Source organism: Lepisma saccharinum, chromosome 1 (genome assembly GCF_977018435.1).
Source record: "Lepisma saccharinum chromosome 1, izLepSacc3.1, whole genome shotgun sequence".
Classification (NCBI taxonomy): domain Eukaryota; kingdom Metazoa; phylum Arthropoda; class Insecta; order Zygentoma; family Lepismatidae; genus Lepisma; species Lepisma saccharinum.
The window spans coordinates 198,094,180-198,117,670 of record NC_139229.1 but is presented as its reverse complement, the minus strand read 5'-3'; the positions used below and the strand labels follow the sequence as shown (position 1 = coordinate 198,117,670).

At 39.8% G+C, this 23,491-nt stretch overlaps 1 protein-coding gene across 1 annotated transcript in view; it reads left to right on the top strand.

Annotated features, from left to right (window-relative positions):
* Positions 1-20,607, top strand: part of LOC145979532 (uncharacterized) — a 30,536-nt gene extending 9,929 nt beyond the window's left edge. Inside the window, exons 3-4 of the mRNA XM_083112493.1 lie at positions 1,641-1,811; positions 20,470-20,607. Coding sequence (XP_082968619.1) covers positions 1,641-1,811; positions 20,470-20,607 — 309 coding nt within the window. The remainder of the gene's footprint in view (positions 1-1,640; positions 1,812-20,469) is intronic.
* The last annotated feature ends 2,884 nt before the right edge of the window (positions 20,608-23,491 follow it).

Below are 23,491 nucleotides of genomic sequence, written 5' to 3'. Positions count from 1 at the left end.
AGCGAGGTTACTAATATTCACAAACAATAAATTGAAAAAAGGACAATCAAATATAAGAAGAGTGACCACTGTGTGTAATTTAAATGAACAATATTAACAAGATAAAAAAAACGCACATTACAAACAGGAACAGGTAATGCAACATGTTTTTCTATACACAAGAATGAACATTTCATAAAAATAAATTTATTATTTCAAGTATCAAAATAGGTTTTACGTTGAGGATGAGTGAAAATCGTAAACGTTGTAAGTAGAAAAACAGTTTTTTGGGATTTCCCAACACTCTCGCTTTTGGCACTTTCTACATTTACCACTTGTAGTCCTCAATGATCATCTGTTGCTAGCTTTTTAGAAATCTGAAGCATGCAAGCGTGTTTGAAACACGATTTACAAGACAAGAAGGCATGCTTAGTCCTGGTAAATACACATGTCAAGTAAACGCAAGAAAACATGAAATAAAGATGTAACGTTACAATTACTTTTTAATATAGTTTCAGTAATGTGTTACCAACGCAAGTGTTGAAGAAGAAAGTTACTTGCGTTCCGTTAGTCCCCAACTCTGGTTGATGTTCATGTGATGGACATGAATCCTAATGATATTCAAAGCGTTATTTTATTACATTGTATTGAAATATATAGCTAATAACCTTGTGAGGAAAAAGTGCGTAATATGAAGTTGAAATATACTAGGTGGTGATCAGACAAAATGGCTACAAGGGCTATATGTAAATTCCAGTGTAGTTGTAGTGGAGTATGTGTGTGCGCTGATATCATGTATATCACGTTGCACGTGTAGGCAATGATCTTTCAAAATGGCCGTAGGTTTGGAAAATTGGTCGTGTAAGTCAGGAATAGAGTCTATTTTATGGGCGAAAATATTTCGGTTGCATGGATTCATAGCAAACTGGTTGAACTTTATGGTGAAGCTGCGATGTCAAGACAGCAAGTGGAAAAATAGTATCGTGCCTTTGAAGTATTTCAGTAAGATGTTCAAAGTGATTCCATCATCCAGATAAAGTTCTGGATGCTATTTTATGGGACGCATCTGGCGTTTTACTGATGAAATACCCCAATTATTAAAGGATTTGTGTATTGTGTCTTCAATAACGATTGGCATAAATCTGTGAATAACATGGACCCACTGTTAATAGTGATGCCTAACGCCAAACACTACATGGCATTTACGGTAAGGAAAGGGCCATGCCTTCTACACAGTGGAGTGTTATCCTGTCATTCAACAGAAAGATGAAAACTGTTGTAAGTCACCCCCCCCCCCCCGACACACACACTCACAAACATTTATGAGGTGAACGAAATCTAATTCTATGAGGGGGAAAATGTAACGAGATTGGGGAATGTTCACAATGGACATTATTGTATTTTATGCAGGGGTAATTTTACTTCTTCCAGGAGAACAGGTGGCCGACACAGCTGTGAGAAGTGCTGCAAGAGGTACAGTGATTATGTGGAACAGTAGTGCCACTTACACCTTCCTTCACCCCACAACTCATTTCCAAAGTAGAAACACTACCCTACGATTTAACATTTTTCCGATCACCCCACTAATATTTCCTGCGGAAACGATATGGTTACATCTGAAAGTTGAATGAGCATTGATTTATTTTTTCTTATTTCCTCAGGGCGTGTTCAACTTTAAAAGATGTGAAATTGGCGACCGAGATAACTGCGAAACAGTCCCTCAAGTGACCGTTGATAATGTGTGCAAGACGCTTTGCGATGAGAAAAATTATTTTAGAAGTATAGTTGAAAGCGCAGATGGCATTGACAAGTGCGAATGTCCTCTAAAAACGGTAAGAATTGCATTCGAACTTATTGTCTATTTTGTATGTTTCTTACGTTCAATACACTGCAGAGACATCGGATGATTGGTGTCCGAAAATAATATTTGTAATTTGTGACATAAATTTACTACCGTGTAGTCTTTATAAATATATAATTTCCCAGCATGCTCTAGAATGGTTTTTGGGGGTGGAGAGATTATTTTAGCCAATTAGAATGGAATATCCGTACCAATCAAACAACCCCCTTACATGCATATTGAATCATGTTCAGTGTGTGTGTGTGTGTGTGAGAGAGAGAGAGAGAGGGGGGGGGAGAGAAAGAGAGAGGGAGAAGGAGAGAGAGTATGTGCATTATGTTTCAGAGCCCCGCGCTAGATAAAAAGTTGCTTGTGTACATTTTTTTAGCGAGTTTATAGAGAACACTGGTGCTTCCAATATATAACTAATCTGATATAGCCTGCATTCGTCAATACTTTTCACATACTTAAACATATCCGAAATTATGGAAATCGTATTCTGAAGAAAGTAGTGAAAATATTATTTTACGTGAAACAATGTAAATTTACTAAACGTCAAAATACAATGAAATTTTTTAAAAAATAATTATGTAATTAAATATTACCACTTTTTTAACTAACGCCCCACCTAGTGGTTGCAGGACCTTGTAGTTGGTGGTGAGGCTTGCGTGCTCTAATGATCCACTAGGCTATACCAGCGGTAGCATAGCTACTGGTAGGGTCTCCCATGCTGGGCAGGCTAGTGGTAAAGAGTCAGACTAAGAAGCAACCTACAGGTCAACGGCTCCAATGGCGGAAGAAGATGGATAGTCATCTCAACGACAAAGGAGGCGGACGAACCTAGAGGAGTAATAAAGAGAAAGAAGAAGAAGAATTAACTAAAGTAACATTTCGATATTGAACACACCTAGTTCTGTAATTAAATATAATGAACGTCGCACCAGAAGTACGGTACATCAGAATTTAAATTCAACATGTTCTGCTTATTGCTCCTAAATAATAATACAATATATACCGTGCGTCCATTTCGATCTGCAGCCGAGAGATCGGGAGAAGCGTGGCGGGCGGCGCTGGCGGAGATGCCGACATTTGCGGCCTGAAATGCCCGCTTATTTTTATGGACATATGCAGACATTTATATAAATATTGCAAAACGAGCACTAATCTGTGTTATAAGAGTATGGTTTTAATTTTAGTAGCTTAGTGACTGTATGTGCCGATGATTTTGACACGCCCACCTCTTGTGAAACACGGCGTAGAGGTTTGTTTGGAGAACGTTCTAACGCTGCACCAATATCATCGAGTTTTGCTTCGGTTAGAATCCGTCGTTTTTGCTTAGGTGTTTTAAAATTTAACGATACAGTTTCTCGTAATTTAAGGACAAGATGTCTAACCGTATCTCTATGTGGAGTTGAAACGCCTGGGAATTTCTGTACAAATTGCCTACACACGTCTCGACACGAGTCTGTTTTCACGTACGTGTCATACATAAAAAATCTTTGTTCTAACGTGAACCTTGCGGCTGTCATTCCAATCGTCTCACTGACACAACACACATACACACTGCAATAACACAAACAAGTAACTGCAAGTAACCAAGAATAACACTCTTGCGCACAGTACGAAATTAACACGCTCTTGGTTTAAATTGCTCGCCACTATATTCACAGCTCTGTCTTCATCTAGTCGCGAAGGAACAAGAAAACTCGAGCTCGGAGATTTCGGATTGCAAGGAAGCTCACGAACACCATTGACTTTTAACGGTTTCGTCTACAGCGTAATCTTGATACAGTGTTGCACATTCGAAACCTCCAAACGATCCCCATCGCCACAAAACTCTTTCAAGCATATAAACTTAAGCAGAACGTTACTGGTCAAAACTTTGATTAAAATGCTTTATTATCTGTGGCTCTTAACATCGTTTCTATAGCGTATTTATTTGTGTATATAAGAGCAGAACTTGGATGAATTACAGAAGAACGTTTGCGTGTTATAACACAGGTTAGTGATCGTTTTGCAATATTTATATAAATGTCTGCATATGTCTATAAAAATAAGCGGGCATTACAGGCCGCAAATGTCGGCATCTCCGTCAGCGCCGCCCGCCACGCTTCTCCCGATCTCTCGGCTGCAGATCGAAATGAACGCACGGTATATATGTATGTATGTATATAAGTAGAGTATTTTTGTGCATCTGACAACAATTTTGACTTTTTGACTAAACGACCACAAAAAGTTGAAAAACTCACTTTCTCTCCCTGCTCCGCGCCTCATTTAGTACGCTGACGACGTTTCACGGGCGCAAAAAGGCAGTGATGAGTGAAAGATGAGCTCTCATCTCCTCATCCTCCTCATCTTTCTCATTCTCTTTTTATTCTCTCATCTTCCTCTCATCCTGCTCTCATCCTCCCATCTTTTTTTTTATCCTCTTATCTTTTTAATTTTTTATTTTCTTATTTTTTGAAAGATGAGTGCATCTTATCGTAATTTTCCAAGTCTGGGACCAAATGTTTATATATCACGACCTACGTAAACCTTTTTTCTCATTCTCTCATTCTCTCATTCTCTCATTCTTGAAGGATGAGTGCACTTTATTGTAATTTTCCAAGTTTGGGACCAAATGTTTATATATTGTGATCTTCGTAAACCTCTCTTCTCATCCTCTTATTCTCTCATCCTCTCATTCTCTCATTCTCTCATTCTCTCTACTTTTAGAATATTGTCGTCAATATTAGAGATGAAGTTGGAGTGCTGGAATCAAGGGGACCAAAAAATGTTTATATATAGTGACCTTCGTAAACCTCTCTCTCGGGGGAACGATGTGGCATATACACACGCGCGCGCTCTCATCTTCTTAATCTCTTATTCTCTTATTCTCTTATTCTTGCTCACCTCTTGCAATTGTATAACGGGGAAAATTAACCTACAGCTAGCAACACTGTTTGAGCTGTTTTCGACGAGTAGTGTTACCAAACTTATTTTTTTTACAAATAGACTCTACAGCTAGAGGCTTGAAACATATACCCTACCAGAGTATGCCAACTTACCTCATGTAAAAATATTACCTAGTACGGGTTAAGCTGTGACATACAACTAGCGAACGACACGACCACCTGACACACAAACAGAGAGAGTGTGATACAGCTTATACGCAGTTTTTCCTACACACGTACTGGGTTTAAAAGGTAACTTACAACAACTATTTCACTCACCTCCTATCATATAATAAAATTACGACAGGTTTTTGATACTTGCTGCCAGAACATGGTAGTTTTAGACTGGAAATTCAGCCCGATTATTCTATTTGTGCAAGAGAAAAATGATGATGCCTGCATTTGGAATATATAATTCTTCTTACGGTATTTTGCGTGCCCCAGTAACCTTGCTTTCGATTCACGGAAGCTATGACGTGTATTTCCTGTTTCGCGAACATACGAGAACTTTTCACAATGTCGCATCAGAGCGAGTTGGTTGTGTATATAAATCTAGTTTGGGGAATGGACATGAATATAATGTCAAAATTATTGCATAACTTAAAAAGAACATTTATTGCACTGCGCTTTCTAGCAAAGGTAAATGTAGAATGCCCCGGCCCCTCAGAGATTCGAATACTGTTATTAAACAGCAAGCATTGTCATATGGACTGACGATTATTATTTTTTTAAAAAAAACAGACCTCGTAATAAATTATAACCTGAGCTGTCTTGCAAGTTTCTCGAGTTTGATATCTGGTGAAGGAATATGATGCCACTATAAACTGTACACAAGATATACCCAGTCCCTGGCATGAGATGGACGAGGACCTATACAATTGTACAATGGTTGTTCTTTTTATTAAAGCATAGCGCTTATTTACATGTCAGCGCAACATGCATGCAAAGAAGGGGGGGGGAGACCATAACGGATAATTCTTATTTCGATTTCAATATTTTTGCTAGTTACGCTATCTAGACGAACACTGGAAGATGGGCAAAAGCGAGGGAAAGAGAGAAATGTTATTTTTTGCCCCCCTCTGCCTGTGTGTGATATACTAGTTTTACATGCATACGGCTGTATCGTGAAGCGAGGCCGAAAATAATTTTTGAAAGCAGTCTCGAGCATCTTCGCATTCAGCCAACAAGAGAAATAAAACATTACACATGGGTGTGGGGCGCAACAGCCACAGTACGGTAATGTGCATGGATGTTAAAATTTTTGGGTTTTATGAATAGACATACATATCAGTTTTGCAGTCTCCAGATGGGACCGGAGCTTACTCTTTATTTGGACAAGGGGGTTCAGATCAACTATAATTTTTGTTCACATCAAAATGAAACAAAGGATTTTATTTTACTGCTTACTTATTCAATATTTTTATTATTGTAAAGAATGGGGCGGTGTGTTTTATTGTATATAGTCTTCCAACAACCACCTCGGGGGCGTAAATTTATGTTTCTGCATGTATGCAAAATGCACTTAACTTCAGTTGTGAAGTTTGTTTTGCTGTTGTGATTAAATACTAAACCAAAATCACCGATGTGATATGAACCCTCTTCACTTGTGTGTATTTGAATATGCGAACATGAGGTATTTTGAATAATCGAGGCGGACAATCACAAAAACAGCTTGCAACGGTATGGAGAGTTCAAACTTCAGACGATTTTTGTTAATCTACGAAAAGCCAAGGGGCGAACGGAGATCACTACGAAAATTGTAACGCGAGGCTATTTTGGCTAATGGCAACGATGAGGATGAATAATGGTTGTTTTGATGAAATTGAAAAAGTGGGGCACGTCTGCTTCGAAGTGCATTACACCAACAACTACAATTGTCCCTCTTCCCCACACGAGGCGATTAACAGAGGTGTACTTTTGCCGGTCTACGACTCTGAGGGCTCAAGTTACAATGTTTACCTATAGCTGTACATATTTAAAAATGACCTGAGCAATTAAATGTTACAATACCGATCCTGATTTTTGTCGGATGACGTAGGTTGCAATCCCACCCCCGATGGCGTATAGACTTAAATGTTTCCATAACATGAAATACTGTTAATGGAAATCTGTTGTTTCTAATGTAAAAATCATATAACAAGAAAAAGAAGAAAATAAATGTTGCGAGCAAATACGGAGCCTCAACCCAAACACATAAATAATTAGACAAGATGTCAACGGTGCGTTCATAACTAACAAGTGATTATTCAAAAATTGAAATGGTGCAGGGGGAAACAACCAACTAACTAACTAGGCTTCTTAAACCCGAGGACAGCAAATACAAGCCTATCCTGATCTGAGAAAGATCTCTATCTATTTTTTTTCCATCCCAACCGATTTTTTAGGTCCATTCAACCCCACATGGTACACGAGCTTTCCCACTGCCCTGATGGTGGAGGAAGCGAATCTATTTGGACATGAAAGAGCATTATGTGTGGGAGACTATAATTTATACATGTGGTTGCTTGGATGTTTACAGAGGATGCCATAGCTCGTGTGATTGAGGCATTTTATTAAGCACATATTTTGATGAGTGTAAAGAATTAAATAAGTCACAAGGGGCTGAGGCATGGTTCGAATTTCTCGATCTAGGTATGGATGCAGACAGACACGAAGTTTTGTGTGTGGACACAAATGATAATGGAAAAATGCCGTTCACCCCGATAGCATAGTGGTAATGTTGTTCTTGCCTCGTTTCCATTGACAACATAGTGGTTACACTGTCCAATATTAAGAAGTTCTCAAAATTATTCAATCACTCTCTCTCTTCTTCTATATCATCTCGGTAACCAAAAAAAGGTTTTCTCAAATGTTTAGACGACTACGAAAACGTTGAAATGTAAAATATTGCTGCATTGTAATCAAAAAAGAATTTGTTGAATATGCATAACCTAAAATAAAATTCAAGAATTAATAGAGTTAAATATTTGCCACTCTGAAATGGCGACGGCTATCATAATATTATTTTCAGCAGGATAATAATGACAATATTATATATATTAAGGATTAGGCCCGAGGGATTCTTATTCACTACACTCGTTTCTAACCTGTCCGCACTGGAAACCGAAAACACAAGTACGAGACACTAACTTGGGAGAGGACATGCAAAAAACTCTGCGGGGGCTCATCTTAAAAACTTCAGTAGATGTTTGTCATGGAACTCCCTCCTTAAATTCGATTCGAAAGGCACAAATATTCCGGTTCTTGAATAAGAAGCGCGTATGCCTTCGGAAAGAGAGAAGAAGAAATAAATAAATCAACTTATGCATATTCTTCATGTACGTACGCTTGGTGACAAGAAACAGTATTTTTTTTTCTCTTCAAGAAATTGTTTTCAACTTTTTGCTAGGTGACCCAACAGGAGTGGACGAAATAGCTTATTCATTCAAACTGGAAGCTTGCTTTTTTTTCAACAATAGAAAACATATTATTTCCAGTGAAATATCGACTCAACTACCTAGAATGGCTACCACGGGCTTGGTGACTGAATACTAAAAAACTATCGAGCGACTTACTTTACAGCAGTGTCACTTAGTTTCAACAAGAACAGTTCAAGGCTTCCCGGGTGTCCTGCAAGGTTCGGTATTTATTTTTTTAATAGCAAGCAGATGAACTGGCCTTACAATATGAAGACCCCTCTCACTGTGTCGGTTGCAGTTATTTTCTGGTAATTATGTCTTGCCGATGGAGCTGTCGCTTTGTAATCATACTTAGGAGTTATTTTTTTTATTTTGCCTTTCGCGACATGTTCGACTAATCGTGACAATACGTTTCAATTTTTCTGCATAAACGTTGATCATCGTTTATCTTGTCCGCATCTATTAATCTTCTTATGTTTTTTTTTGTTTTTTCGTCGCGTCCATCTCTTCTGTTATCACAATCGAGACTTCTAGATTATTATTTTTTCTCCCTGCAATTTTAGAAATGTAATTTTTTATGATTATTTAGCGAACGCCTGAGACATTTCAGCAAAATGTCGATTATTCAATGGATGTTGTAAGGTTCCATGTTTTTTTCACTATCTCTTGTTTGGTCGATTTTGAATTTGGGAGTTATTTTTTTTATTTTGCCTTTCGCGACATGTTCGACTAATCGTGACAATACGTTTCAACGTTTCTACATAAACGTTAAAACGTTTCAACGAACAAACGTTTGTTCGTTGAAACGTTTTAACGTTTATGTAGAAACGTTGAAACGTATTGTCACGATTAGTCGAACATGTCGCGAAAGGCAAAATAAAAAAAATAACTCCCAAATTCAAAATCGACCAAACAAGAGATAGTGAAAAAAACATGGAACCTTACAACATCCATTGAATAATCGACATTTTGCTGAAATGTCTCAGGCGTTCGCTAAATAATCATAAAAAATTACATTTCTAAAATTGCAGGGAGAAAAAATAATAATCTAGAAGTCTCGATTGTGATAACAGAAGAGATGGACGCGACGAAAAAACAAAAAAAAACATAAGAAGATTAATCGATGCGGACAAGATAAACGATGATCAACGTTTATGCAGAAAAATTGAAACGTATTGTCACGATTAGTCGAACATGTCGCGAAAGGCAAAATAAAAAAAATAACTCCTAAGTATGATTACAAAGCGACAGCTCCATCGGCAAGACATAATTACCAGAAAATAACTGCAACCGACACAGTGAGAGGGGTCTTCATATTGTAAGGCCAGTTCATCTGCTTGCTATTAAAAAAATAAATACCGAACCTTGCAGGACACCCGGGAAGCCTTGAACTGTTCTTGTTGAAACTAAGTGACACTGCTGTAAAGTAAGTCGCTCGATAGTTTTTTAGTATTCAGTCACCAAGCCCGTGGTAGCCATTCTAGGTAGTTGAGTCGATATTTCACTGGAAATAATATGTTTTCTATTGTTGAAAAAAAAGCAAGCTTCCAGTTTGAATGAATAAGCTATTTCGTCCACTCCTGTTGGGTCACCTAGCAAAAAGTTGAAAACAATTTCTTGAAGAGAAAAAAAAATACTGTTTCTTGTCACCAAGCGTACGTACATGAAGAATATGCATAAGTTGATTTATTTATTTCTTCTTCTCTCTTTCCGAAGGCATACGCGCTTCTTATTCAAGAACCGGAATATTTGTGCCTTTCGAATCGAATTTAAGGAGGGAGTTCCATGACAAACATCTACTGAAGTTTTTAAGATGAGCCCCCGCAGAGTTTTTTGCATGTCCTCTCCCAAGTTAGTGTCTCGTACTTGTGTTTTCGGTTTCCAGTGCGGACAGGTTAGAAACGAGTGTAGTGAATAAGAATCCCTCGGGCCTAATCCTTAATATATATAATATTGTCATTATTATCCTGCTGAAAATAATATTATGATAGCCGTCGCCATTTCAGAGTGGCAAATATTTAACTATATTAATTCTTGAATTTTATTTTAGGTTATGCATATTCAACAAATTCTTTTTTGATTACAATGCAGCAATATTTTACATTTCAACGTTTTCGTAGTCGTCTAAACATTTGAGAAAACCTTTTTTTGGTTACCGAGATGATATAGAAGAAGAGAGAGAGTGATTGAATAATTTTGAGAACTTCTTAATATTGGACAGTGTAACCACTATGTTGTCAATGGAAACGAGGCAAGAACAACATTACCACTATGCTATCGGGGTGAACGGCATTTTTCCATTATCATTTGTGTCCACACACAAAACTTCGTGTCTGTCTGCATCCATACCTAGATCGAGAAATTCGAACCATGCCTCAGCCCCTTGTGACTTATTTAATTCTTTACACTCATCAAAATATGTGCTTAATAAAATGCCTCAATCACACGAGCTATGGCATCCTCTGTAAACATCCAAGCAACCACATGTATAAATTATAGTCTCCCACACATAATGCTCTTTCATGTCCAAATAGATTCGCTTCCTCCACCATCAGGGCAGTGGGAACTCGTGTACCATGAGGGGTTGAATAGACCTAAAAAATCGGTTGGGATGGAAAAAAAATAGATAGAGATCTTTCTCAGATCAGGATAGGCTTGTATTTGCTGTCCTCGGGTTTAAGAAGCCTAGTTAGTTAGTTGGTTGTTTCCCCCCTGCACCATTTCAATTTTTGAATAATCACTTGTTAGTTATGAACGCACCGTTGACATCTTGTCTGATTATTTATGTGTTTGGGTTGAGGCTCCGTATTTGCTCGCAACATTTATTTTCTTCTTTTTCTTGTTATATGATTTTTACATTAGAAACGATAGATTTCCATTAACAGTATTTCATGTTATGGAAACATTTAAGTCTATACGCCCCATCGGGGGTGGGATTGCAACCTACGTCATCCGACAAAAATCAGGATCGGTATTGTAACATTTAATTGCTCAGGTCATTTTTAAATATGTACAGCTATAGGTAAACATTGTAACTTGAGCCCTCAGAGTCGTAGACCGGCAAAAATACACCTCTGTTAATCGCCTCGTGTGGGGAAGAGGGACAATTGTAGTTGTTGGTGTGATGCACTTCGAAGCAGACGTGCCCCACTTTTTCAATTTCATCAAAACAACTATTATTCATCCTCATCGTTGCCATTAGCCAAAATAGCCTCGCGTTACAATTTTCGTAGTGATCTCCGTTCGCCCCTTGGCTTTTCGTAGATTAACAACAATCGTCTGAAGTTTGAACTCTCCATACCGTTGCAAGCTGTTTTTGTGATTGTCCGCCTCGATTATTCAAAATACCTCATGTTCGCATATTCAAATACACACACGTGAAGAGGGTTCATATCACATCAGTGATTTTAAATTGTATTCTCGGGGGCCATGCACACATTTCCTAACATTGTTGATTTGTTGTCGATGAGTTGTGCAGGTACAGCCGTGAAGTTGTTAATAAGACCCAACACAGACAAGTCCCCCTCCCCCATCATTGCTTTTCGACATAGTTGTTGACTATCAGTATATCAGTATAGAATAACATGGTGTCATTTTCTGTTTCTGTTGCCAACAAAACAAATCTACAGGCCACAGGTTCGAGAAACAAGACATTTTTTAAAAATTCTCCTGCGCATAACATGGAGCACCTATAGCGATGATATAATATAGATACGAGGTCTGTTTTTTTAAAAAAATAATAATCGTCAGTCCATATGACAATGCTTGCTGTTTAACTAACAGTATTCGAATCTCTGAGGGGGCCGGGGCATTCCACATTTACCTTTGCTAGAAAGCACAGTGCAATAAATATTCTTTTTAAGTTATGCAATAATTTTGACATTATATTCATGTCCATTCCCCAAGACTAGATTTATATACACAACCAACTCTGATGCGACATTGTGAAAGGTTCTCGCATGTTCGGGAAACAGGAAATACACGTCATAGCTTCCGTGAATCGAAAACAAGGTTACTGGGGCACGCAAAATACCGTAAGAAGAATTGTATATTCCAAATGCAGGCATCATCATTTTTCTCTTGCACAAATAAAATAATCAGGCTGAATTTCCAGTCTAAAACCACCATGTTCTGGCAGCAAGTATCAAAAACCTGTGGTAATTTTATTATATGATAGGAGGTGAGTGAAATCGTTGTTGCAAGTTATTTTTTAAACCCAGTACGTGTGTAGGAAAAACTGCGTATAAGCTGTATCACACTCTCTCTGTCTGTGTGTCAGGTGGTCGTGTCGTTCGCTAGTTGTATGTCACAGTTTAACCCGTACTAGGTAATATTTTTACATGAGGTAAGTTGGCATACTCTGGTAGAGTATATGTTTCAAGCCTCTAGCTGTAGAGCCTATTTGCAAAAAAATAAGTTTGGTAACACTACTCGTCGAAAGCAGCTCAAACAGTGTTGCTAGCTGTAGCCGTTATACAATTGCAAGAAGTGAGTTGCTTATAGCCTATCTGGAAGGCTTGGTGTGTGTGTGTCCATGGCTTATGTCGTAGGTTAATAAAATTTGCAATACATCTTGTGTGTGTTGGTAACCGTCAGCCCTTACATGTGATATAGCAGGTTTACTTATTGTAAGACATAGTGTGTATGTATGAGTAGGGGAGGTTAGTTTAGTTCACGATAGATCAACCTGTCACGCTATGACCAATTTCTGTTTTTGAGTCACCTGTAAGGCTATATGTGGGTGGGTGAAAAAGCTTAGTTTAATTCACGATAGATCACATTTTAAATTTGCTCACTCTCTCTGTGTCTGTGTGTCAGGTGGTCGTGTCGATCGCTAGTTGTTTGTCACAGATTAACCTAGGTAATATTAACTGTACTTCAAAAAATAAAATTGTGTGTATCTCATGTCAAACTAGAAACAAAAAAAATCAAACATTAAGCATGCATGCAGATTAATTAAGCTGTAAATTTAAAAATTTGGCCTCCCCCAAATCGCATTTCATACATACATACATGTGGAGGACCCGTGGCCCACCTCCCAAGAGGTTTGGTTAGCATGCAATAGATCAGTATGCAATTTAATATCCTCGTCTAGTACGCTGCACTTCTTTGACATTAGATGCAGTGCAGGTGTATCCCGGTGTCAGGCTGGTGAAAAAAAAAAATAACATTCAACCAAGTAGACAAATAGCAGTGTTCAAGTTCAGAAGATTCAACAAATACCTGTCTGCTGCTTTAAACATTCATTTGATTAGTTAACCACTCACCACGTGGTCATACACCACACCACATATTACACCTCTCTAAGACGTGGTGCAGACACCAAATACACTACATGACACCCAAAATCAACAAGATAGGTTGCACCGTGTAACCAACTAAACACGTGAGTGCAGTTAAAAAATGCAGCAAACTAGACGAAGCTATTGAATCAAAATAATCACGTGGCATTCTTTTTGAATCTGACTTCACCCACTCTTTTTTTTTTGCAAAATATCCTCCAATTTTAATTCGATCCACCTCTGAATCGAATTTTTACATATTTCCACGCCGCCACATATTGCTCTATTTGCTTCTTTTACTTGCCTTGCTTAATTAACTCTCGCTAATTAGCATTTTTTTGGAAGAAGTCAACTAGAACAACATATGGCGGTATGAGAAATATGTAAATTAAAGAACATTTTAGCAATATATGGGCCCTAGCAATTAGCTTCGTCGACTAGGAGTACTCTTTCAAACATCTTCAGCTAGATCGTATTACTAAACGAACACGTTTAAAATGTTTGGGTGTTGAAAAAGTTTGACCTACTTTTTTATTTCTATTGTTTTGCTAATAGATGGCGCTGATAGTACCCCCTCCCCCTCCCCTCTCCCCTCTTCTCCTCTGCTGTATGACAAATAGGACAAACATAAAAATCAAGATTTTGGAGAGCAAAACATAAAATTTGCATGCATCTGATGTCGAACCAGGAACTTTTATCTTTCGGGGAGTCAATATTATTTTTTTTACTCAGTCGTCATATAACATGAACACACGCAAATATTCACATGTGCTTTTATTATTTTGTGTTCGGTAAGTACAAGTATATTCTTACATAAATTATTGTTTAATTTAATAAATTGTAAACTCGGAACCTGCTAAACTAACACTCCTTTCTGTCTATTGAAAGCGAATATTGGGAGCACGCGGAAATAGCACAGAAAAAAAAAAACCGGATGGAAGCAATTTAAAATCACTGGGGCAAGGTCAGTATTACGAGAGCGTAAAAACACGTGCTTCCATTCAACTTCGAAAAATAAGAATAAATGTGTGCATACGGAACACATATGCTTTCTTTTCACAGTTGTAAAATCATATTAAATTGCGCATGAAGTAAGTTACGGGAAGGCTCTCTTTTTTATGTCTGTGTATATGTTGTACAATTAGGTACAAGTATTGTACAATTAGGTACAAATTGTTGTACAATTATTTTCCCAGTTGTCCAGTTGGAGTTGGGGGGGGGGCATAACACTGGTATTATTTGTAATCACAGTGCTTACTCATGTATTTTGTTTAATATTTTATTTCAAATTCACTGTCAGAAACTAGTGTTGTTAGTTTCTGCATGTAGGTTTATTTACTCTGTTGGTTGTCACTGTCAAGTTTTTAGTATTCGTACAGCATAAAAAGTTATAACCCCCCTCTCAAAATATATACATTGTATACGCCAAGATGCCCAATAGCCTGGCAACACATCATGAAAAAACATGCCAAGAAGACCCAGTGGGTTTATAAGTCAGTGCTGCCAATTCCTATTTGTAGGTTAGCTTAGCCAGTGAAAGATCATATAGTAGAATTTTTGTAGAGTGGGTGTTTGCGAGTTCCACGATGCCTTGCCCGAGGATACCCTATGCAGTGTCATCCTAATTGCAGAAAAGTCCTTCGTCCACGACGTGAAGAACGAGAGGGTCACAGAGCAGTTTTAAAATTCATAAAAAATTGCCACATACTAAAAATCAACATCCAACACATTTTAGGTTATATAAAATTTGTGAAAACCTTATAATACTGAAATATTAAAACAAAACAGAGTCCCTTGTAGGTTAGTTCGATGCGTAAATAAAAAAATGATAGGTTAAGTTATATCACTTAGGATCGTAAAAAAAAAGATAGGTTAAGTTGTATCACGTAAGATCGTGATATACCTACCAAATATAAATGGAAAAAATAAGTGCAGTGAAAATTTGTACTAAAACATCGCTAAACGCTATAACATCGACAAAAAATTGTCAAAATATGTCAAAAACTTATATTCGATTGATAAAAAAAAAATACCTACAAAATATGATCCTCAAATGATGACGTTCAAACAGTGCATAAATAAAAAAATGATAGGTTAAGTTATATCACTTAGGATCGTAAAAAAATTAAATAATCGTAAAAAAAGGATAGGTTAAGTTGTATCACGTAAGATCATAATATACCTACCAAGTATAAATGGAAAAAATGAGTATAGTGAAAATTGTACTAAAAACATTGCTAAACGCTAAAACATCGACAAAAAATTGTCAAAATATGTCAAAAAGTGATATTCAATTGATAAAAAAAGAGGATACCTGCCAAGTACGAGTGGGGGAAAAATGAGTATAGTAAAAATTGTACTAAAAACATTGCTAAACGCTAAAACATCGACAAAAAATTGTCAAAATATGTCAAAAAGTGATATTCAATTGGTAAAAAAAGAGGATACCTGCCAAGTACTACTTTGAAACGCCTAATATGCACTACTGGTGTGACCAAAAAGCAAAAAAGCAATCTCGATGCTTTGAAGAAATATAAAAAAAAGAAGAAGCCCTGTCCAACTTCGATATTGAATCTCTGATCGAACCGTTGGGAATAAGGAACTTCAAGGGTGTTTTCATGTCCGATTCTCTACCCTCTGCTGTGAAAAAAAAGGAGTATGGCGTGGTCAACCTGGACAGTTACAAAAATCCTGGTACACATTGGATATGCTACCTCAAAATTGACGATAACAATGCATTTGTTTTCGATTCGTTCGGTGGCACACCGCCTGCCAGGTTGGTGAAGTATCTCAGTGTTGCCAACCTCTACTACAATGACAAACGCATCCAGGGTTTCACCGATGTTAACTGCGGCCACCTATGCCTTTCCGTGCTCGCGTTTCTCTCTAAAATAAATAACCCTACGATCGAAGATTTCCAGAAAGCACTGTGGAACCTGAAACACGATGGGCGTGTTCCATCTCACGAGCGAATCTTCAATCTTGAAACTCACGCTGCACGACGACATCGTCTATCCTAAATCCGTGGCTCTGCGTGCATTCTACAGCATGTATCTCATACCTAACGTCACGCATCACAACAACAAAATTAGCGTCGGAAGCGAACACATCGTCGTCACACCAGGTCAATACAATCTTTCCACTTTGCAAGCTCAGTTACCCAAAGGCACGTACCTTTCTCAAAATTCGGTCACGCACAGAGTGGAAATCCTATCCGCGACGGAGACCGTGGACCTTGGCACCATGGGAGAACTTTTAGGTTTCGACAACGACACCAAACTCGAAGCTGGCATCAAGCACGTAGCAGTCAATATTCCTAAATTTCTAGCCATAGAGACTCTGAACGTACACTGTAACGTGGCGGAAGGAATGATCACGAAATCCTCGGACGGATTGTTAGGAAGTCAGAAGCAGACGGGAATCATAGCCACGTTCAAACCAAGTTCCGAGTTCATGGAACCGATCATCTACACGCCCTCTTCACCGATCTATTTTCCAGTATGTCGCAACCGCATAGACGACATAGAGTTGGTGGTGACGAACGAGAAAGGAGAGGTGGTGGATTTCGCAGGTGCAACGACCACTGCCATCGTGGAGATCAGCGTATAATAAATAACACACATAGTGAAAATGGAGCAAATCGAAAGTTACGAATTGCAATCTTTTCCTCCCAACCGTCGCACGTTCGCCAATCTCAACGAGGCGAACAGGGAGATCGAATACGACGTGGACGTAGGGGACGGTTTCGTTCATCCTCACAGAGCGGACCTCTACCTTCAATTCGACGTGGTGAAGAAAGAAAGCGGAGAAGCCTTTCCGCCCAATGCCAATTTGAAACTCGTGGACAACTTCGTGCCTCACCTGTTCTCGCAGGTGGAGGTGAGGAAACACGGTACCGTCATCGACAGAATCGATTATCCTGGCATCACGTCGACGGCAGTGGGAACATTGAAATTATCCAAAACGGACGCAGCATACTATCAGGCCGGGGGATTCGAAGCGGGGACCAAAATATCGACGACAAGTCACACGGTGCTCTTTCCCATGCGTCTGCTTCCCGGTTTCTTCTCGGACTACAAGGAGATCATGTGGAAGGGGGGACTGCGCGTCACCTTTCGAAGAGCGGCCAACGACAACAACGCACTGATGCGATACACCAACTTGAACGCCGACGGCACGCCGATAGCCAACACTTTACCCGAAGCAGCCAAATGCGTCATCCGAAGCATGGAATTGAGAATGCCTGTGGTGGAATACGAAACAAACTACGCCCTCAAGTACAAAGCAGAGATCTTGAAAAGTCCGCAGGTGGCGATTCACTTTCACAGTTACCAGTGCGTGCAAAAGTTGGCGGCGGGAAGTCACATGGAATTCGACGTGACGACTCAGTTCAACAACATACAGTTCGACATGCCAGATTTCGTCGTGGTGCTCTTTCAGACCGGGCGCGATAACAACCAGGAAAAAGATTCCAGCAAATTCGACGACTGCAAAATCAAGAACGTTTATCTCAAGAATGGACGCAACGAAGTGTTCCCGCGCGAGAATTACAACCTCGACATGACCAAAGACGATTACCTCAAACTTTACGAAGCTTACACGGCTTACAAACGCGTGACCGAGGGAAATGTGGACATGTACTACACGCCCAGCGAATTCAAAATCCGCAGGCCGATGTTCGTCATCAACACATCTAAGAGGAAGCAGGTGGTGGTCAACGATCGCACCAACATCAAGGTCGTCTGCGAGTTCCACGATGCCTTGCCCGCCGATACTCTATGCAGCGTTATCCTGATTGCAGAGAAGTCCTTCGTCCACGATGTGAAGAACGAGAGGCTCACAGAGCAGTTTTAAAAAATAATTCGTAAAATAATTGCCACATACTAAAAAAATCAACAAAGTTATATAAAATACAATGTAAGTTAGTTCGGTGTGCAAATAAAAAAAAATTAATAATTCACAAAACTCTCTACAGAGGCATTGTTGGCGACTTTGATAGCCCCACGACCATTATATAGAACTTTTTTGGTGTTGGGCACCACGCACTCCTGGCGGGGTTATAGAGGCCAGAAATCCTAAAAAAACAACAATTATTATTATTTTGTTTGCTCGCGTCACAATACAGGCGCGCGCGCGCGTGTGTGTGGCACATCGTTCCCGAGAGAGGTAGGTTTACAAAAGTCACGATATACAAACATTGGCCCAAAAAAGGCTGTAGGTGGGCTGTCGGTTGTTTAACTCTTCCCTCTCTCTCTTTTTTGTAAAAGGCTATGGCAAAAATACCAGTAGGTTGGCAACCTTGCTTTATGCACTGTAAGGCAAGCCTCAAGCAAGGTTGCCAGCTCCTTGCTTTAGCTTAGGTTAGACCAAAAATAAACCTTGGTGATTTTTTTTTTCGAGTGAGGAGTTGGAAACACTGCGATCTTCACTTGGTGTTGGTCAACCGGGTTGATTGCACAAGCAAGGTTGCCAGCTCCTTGCTTTAGGTTTGGGCCGCGTCCGAATCGGCAGCAGATGTCACCTAGAGCACCGTTCCATCCGGGGACTCAGCCAACCTCCGTTGTCCGAATTCGCGACAGACGTGGAGTCGGAGGCGAGAGCAGAGAGGCGCGACAGATGCACGCTTGAACTCGCTGTGACCCTGCGCTTGGCAGCCATATTTTAACTTTCACTTTGCACAGACAACATTTACTGATTAGACGATGTAAAACTCAGCTATACTTTAACATTTTATCGATAATACTGAATGTAGAAAAATTGTAAATGGTGAAATACCGTGTTACATTTTCAATATGAGTAGTAAATAGGTGGAAATCATTGTCATGTTTGTTTGACGTCCGCCTTCTGCTTCCAGAGCGCGGTGGGTGAAGTTCGGGCTGACACCTGGCGGGAAAAGTGACAACCGTACTACAAGGGGACATGTAGATTCGGACGACTTGGACTTGATTTCGACGGCACGCGAGAGCAACGGGGGAGAATGGGAGGGAGCGCTTGTCAATCCGGACACGGCCTAGGTTAGACCAAGAAAAAAAACCTTGGTGATTTTTTTCGAGTGAGGAGTTGGTAACACTGATCTCCACTTGATGGCGATCAACCAGACTGATTGCACAAGCAAAGGTTGCCAGCTCCTTGCTTTAGGTTAGGTTAGACCAAGGAAAAAACCTTGGTGATTTTTTTCGAGTGAGGAGTTGGTAACACTGATCTCCACTTGATGGTGGTCAACCAGACTGATTGCACAAGCAAAGGTTGCCAGCTCCTTGCTTTAGGTTAGGTTAGACCAAGGAAAAAACCTTGGTGATTTTTTTTCGTGTGAGGAGTTGGCAACTGTCGGTTGTTTAACTCTTCCCTCTCTCTCTCTTTTTTTTCTTGTAAAAGGCTATGGTAAAAGTACCAGTAGGTTGGCAACCTTGCTTTATGTATTGTAAGGCAAGCCTCAAGCAGTGTTGCCAGCTCCTTGCTTGAGGTTAGGTTAGACCAAGTAAAAAAACCTTGGTGATTTTTTTCGAGTAAGAGTTGGCAACACTGCAAGAAAATACCTCAAGCAAGGTTGCCAGCTCGTTGCTTTAGGTTAGGTTAGTCCAAAAAAAAACCTTGGTGATTTTTTCGAGTGAGGAGTTGGCAACACTGCGAGCCCCACCGAGCCCCATTTTCTGTTGCAGAACCGGGACACTACTCTACTACTCAAAAGTGGGTCAATGGGCGTGGCTAGACAGCCTTATAGTAAAATGTCGTAAGGCATTTCAAAAGTGGGTCAATAGGCGTGGCTAGACAGCCTTACAGTAAAATGTCGTAAGGCGAAAAGTAGGTCAAAGGATGGCTCCAGAACTTTGGGTTCCACCTACTCGAGTTCGTAGCAGCTTGGGGCGCCAAGCAACCTTCTTCCCTTTTTTATTTCTCTCCGCTCTATATCTGGCGGAACTCCAGGTACATCAAGAAACAAAAGTTCATGAAAGGTACTCTCTTCCTCTTCCTATTTGCTCCTTGGCACCGCCTCCCTCGTTACCAGTCCTAAGTTTATATCGTCGTGTTCCTCGCAGAGGAAGAACTCCTGTTATTGGTCATCACTCACGGGAACTCCGCCCATCCAGAACGGCCGCCATATACCTTTCCCCCTCCCCCTTTTCCCCCCGGCTCAGATCACACCTCCAGCAGAGTTGAAAGATGTTATTAGCTAGACTCCTCGAGTTCCTGTTTTATGCTGAATTGCACTTCCCTCGCAGTTATCATCGTCGAGGCCACTTCGGTGCTCAGTTTCTACTCAAGATTCGAGTTAGTGGAAGAAACATATCCTATTTCAGTCTCAGAGAGAGAGAATTTGATGACACCTTTCTTTTCGTCAAGTGTCCTGATGGATGCGGAATTTGTTGTAGATGAACTTTACACTCCTCCCCTACCTCATACAGTGGCTTCGACACTGAAATTCCTAGCCTCCAAACGAGGTGTTAATAAGAACCTCTTCAAGGGCGCTTATTTATGCGATCTTTTTCTCGTTATTTCAGAATTTTCAAAAGTTTCCCGAATGAAATTGAATTACTTCTTACAGATTAATTTCATGTTAATTTTCGTAAAGTAGGTAATAGCGAGTAATTGTGCTTATATTTTAATCTCCCACACGTCATAGACTTTAGTTAAAGTAATATCTTACGAAAGGAACGTGATTCCCAGGTTATTTGTAGGGGTGCGGAAATCGTCGCACAACATCAACCCGGCTAATTGTGACTGCCCATGCCAAATCCTATACTTTTCTCCCGGTTCCGGCGTCATGAGGTTTCTTTTACGGTTCCGTTTCAATTTTTTTCCTAAGGCGACCATAAAAAGTAGTATTTTTTTGTATACCTTATTAGGCTAAAAACTCAAAAGAGTGGATTTAGACGCCTACAGTCGTCATGGGTCAAGTGTAATCTCTTACGCGGTGAGCAGTTATGCTAAGTGACAAAGAAAATACACGGCGGGCTATAGCATGACGTAGAGTAGTTTTTTTCCTCTTTTCTGTTTAACGCAATGCCTTATACAGGGTGATTCTTTATGTAGTTTACAACTTCAATAAATTATAATTATTTATTGGAACCACATACAGACTTGGTTTATATGTCATTATGCAGCAAAACACTTGAAGTTTTGACTCACGTAGTGTGTAGTTGCGGAGTTGATGACATGCGGCGCCACCGGTCTATCATTGAAAATGACGACTTTCACTGGTGCGGAAAGAGCTAAGTGCCACGGTTTCCAGATTACACTCCACTCCACTTTTTTTGTGGGGGTTTGTGAAAGATAGGGTGTACACCCCTCCCCTACCTCATAACCTTCATGAACTTCAAGATCGCATCACAACAGCCATCGCTAATGTTACCCCTGAAATGCTGGTTAATGGTTGGCAGGAAATTGACTTTCGTTGGGATGTGTCCAGGATGACCAAAGATGCACACATTGAACCATAACAAATTTCTAATAAAAAACTTGAAGTTTCTTGCTGCATAATGACATATAAACCAAGTCTGTATGTGGTTCCAATAAATAATTATAAATTATTGAAGTTGTAAACTACATAAAGAATCACCCTGTATAGTTTTTCCTTTATTCTCAGAACCGTAAATTTACTTCACAGATAGCCAAGAAATGTTTTCTAAATCAATAACCCAGTTTAGTTTCAGTTTTGAATTTACATTTTACCTAAGAGAGACAAATGCGCCCCTCCTAATTTGCCAACGGTTTTAAGACCAGCCAAGGCAACCTCCTAGGGTCACACCCGGGATGTTTATGTTTTGCTTTAGGCAATTTTCATTTAATTTTTTGTTTGTTTTGTTATTTTTTTTATTATTATTATTATTTTCCCTCACTTTCTCCACCCTCCTTTTTTTACATTTTATTCCAATTATTTACAAATTCTCACCTCCAACACACCATTTTTTGCGCAGTGGTACCGCACGCCCGATACCCACATTAATAGTTCAAGTTTCTCGTCTTTAGGCGCGTTAGTTCCTGATAGGGCTCGCAATGGCGCGACCCATATCCCGCTCGGGCATCGCATGCGATGGCCGCATCTTCAGAGGCTGCTGCACAAATTCCATCCAGATCCTTAAGGGTGCGAACGACCCTGCGGGTCGCCTTCCACATAACCCTTTTCGTTAAGGTCTCCAGGGCCTCCCGCCAACCAGGGGATATTCCTTCCAGGTGGAGATATTGGTGGAGGGCTATCTCCACATCTGGAATCCAGCTTAGTATGGCCAAACAAATCTCCATGGGCATATTTTGCATCATGTTTCTTGTTTGAGTTTTGAACAAATGATACAAAACATACATTTATTTATTTTATATACCTCACTAAATTTACGTGGTTTCAGTTTTGAGTTTCCCACCGGCAAAACTCATATAGCACACCATGCTCATCAATTTTGAAAATGTTTTGCTGATTTTACCCTTTTTGACCCCTGATTTTGTCATTCTGTATTTTATTGGTTTACTAGTGAATCTACATATTTTACATTTGGAACACCTTTTGTTTACGTCACCAACTTTTCTCTCCCTTCCAGATACCAAGCATGGCTGACATCGCGCAATTTTATTGGAGGTGTCTCTTTCTATTCCTGACGACCCTTAACACCTTTCAATACACAGTGGCAGCTGGAAATGAGGATATTTTTGTCAGTGGATTAGGATTATTTTACAAACACCGGTGTGAGACCTGAAATCGCCAGGGATTTTCACCTCAAGACGCCCCTGCTGCTGTTATGCATCAGAAGAAATTTCATCTTACAGAGCAACCCCCCCCCCCACGACTTTAACCCCCTTAAGAAGAAGCATGAACATTTTTCATGTACATCGTCCCTTTTTCTCTGTAAGGCCAGGCAGTGTACTTCACTACATATTGGAACTTTTCGGGTACAGTTAACGACCCAAATGTGTTGAGATCCCCCCTGTGGATCAGCAACCTGCCAGGTAACCTGTGAACAGTTTCATCCTACCAGTGGCCATGTTTAGTGTTCCCTTTCCTGGGGTGACCGAGGCGTCACAACCACCGGACACCTTGCATACTGTATGCAACGTCACGGTACACCTTCC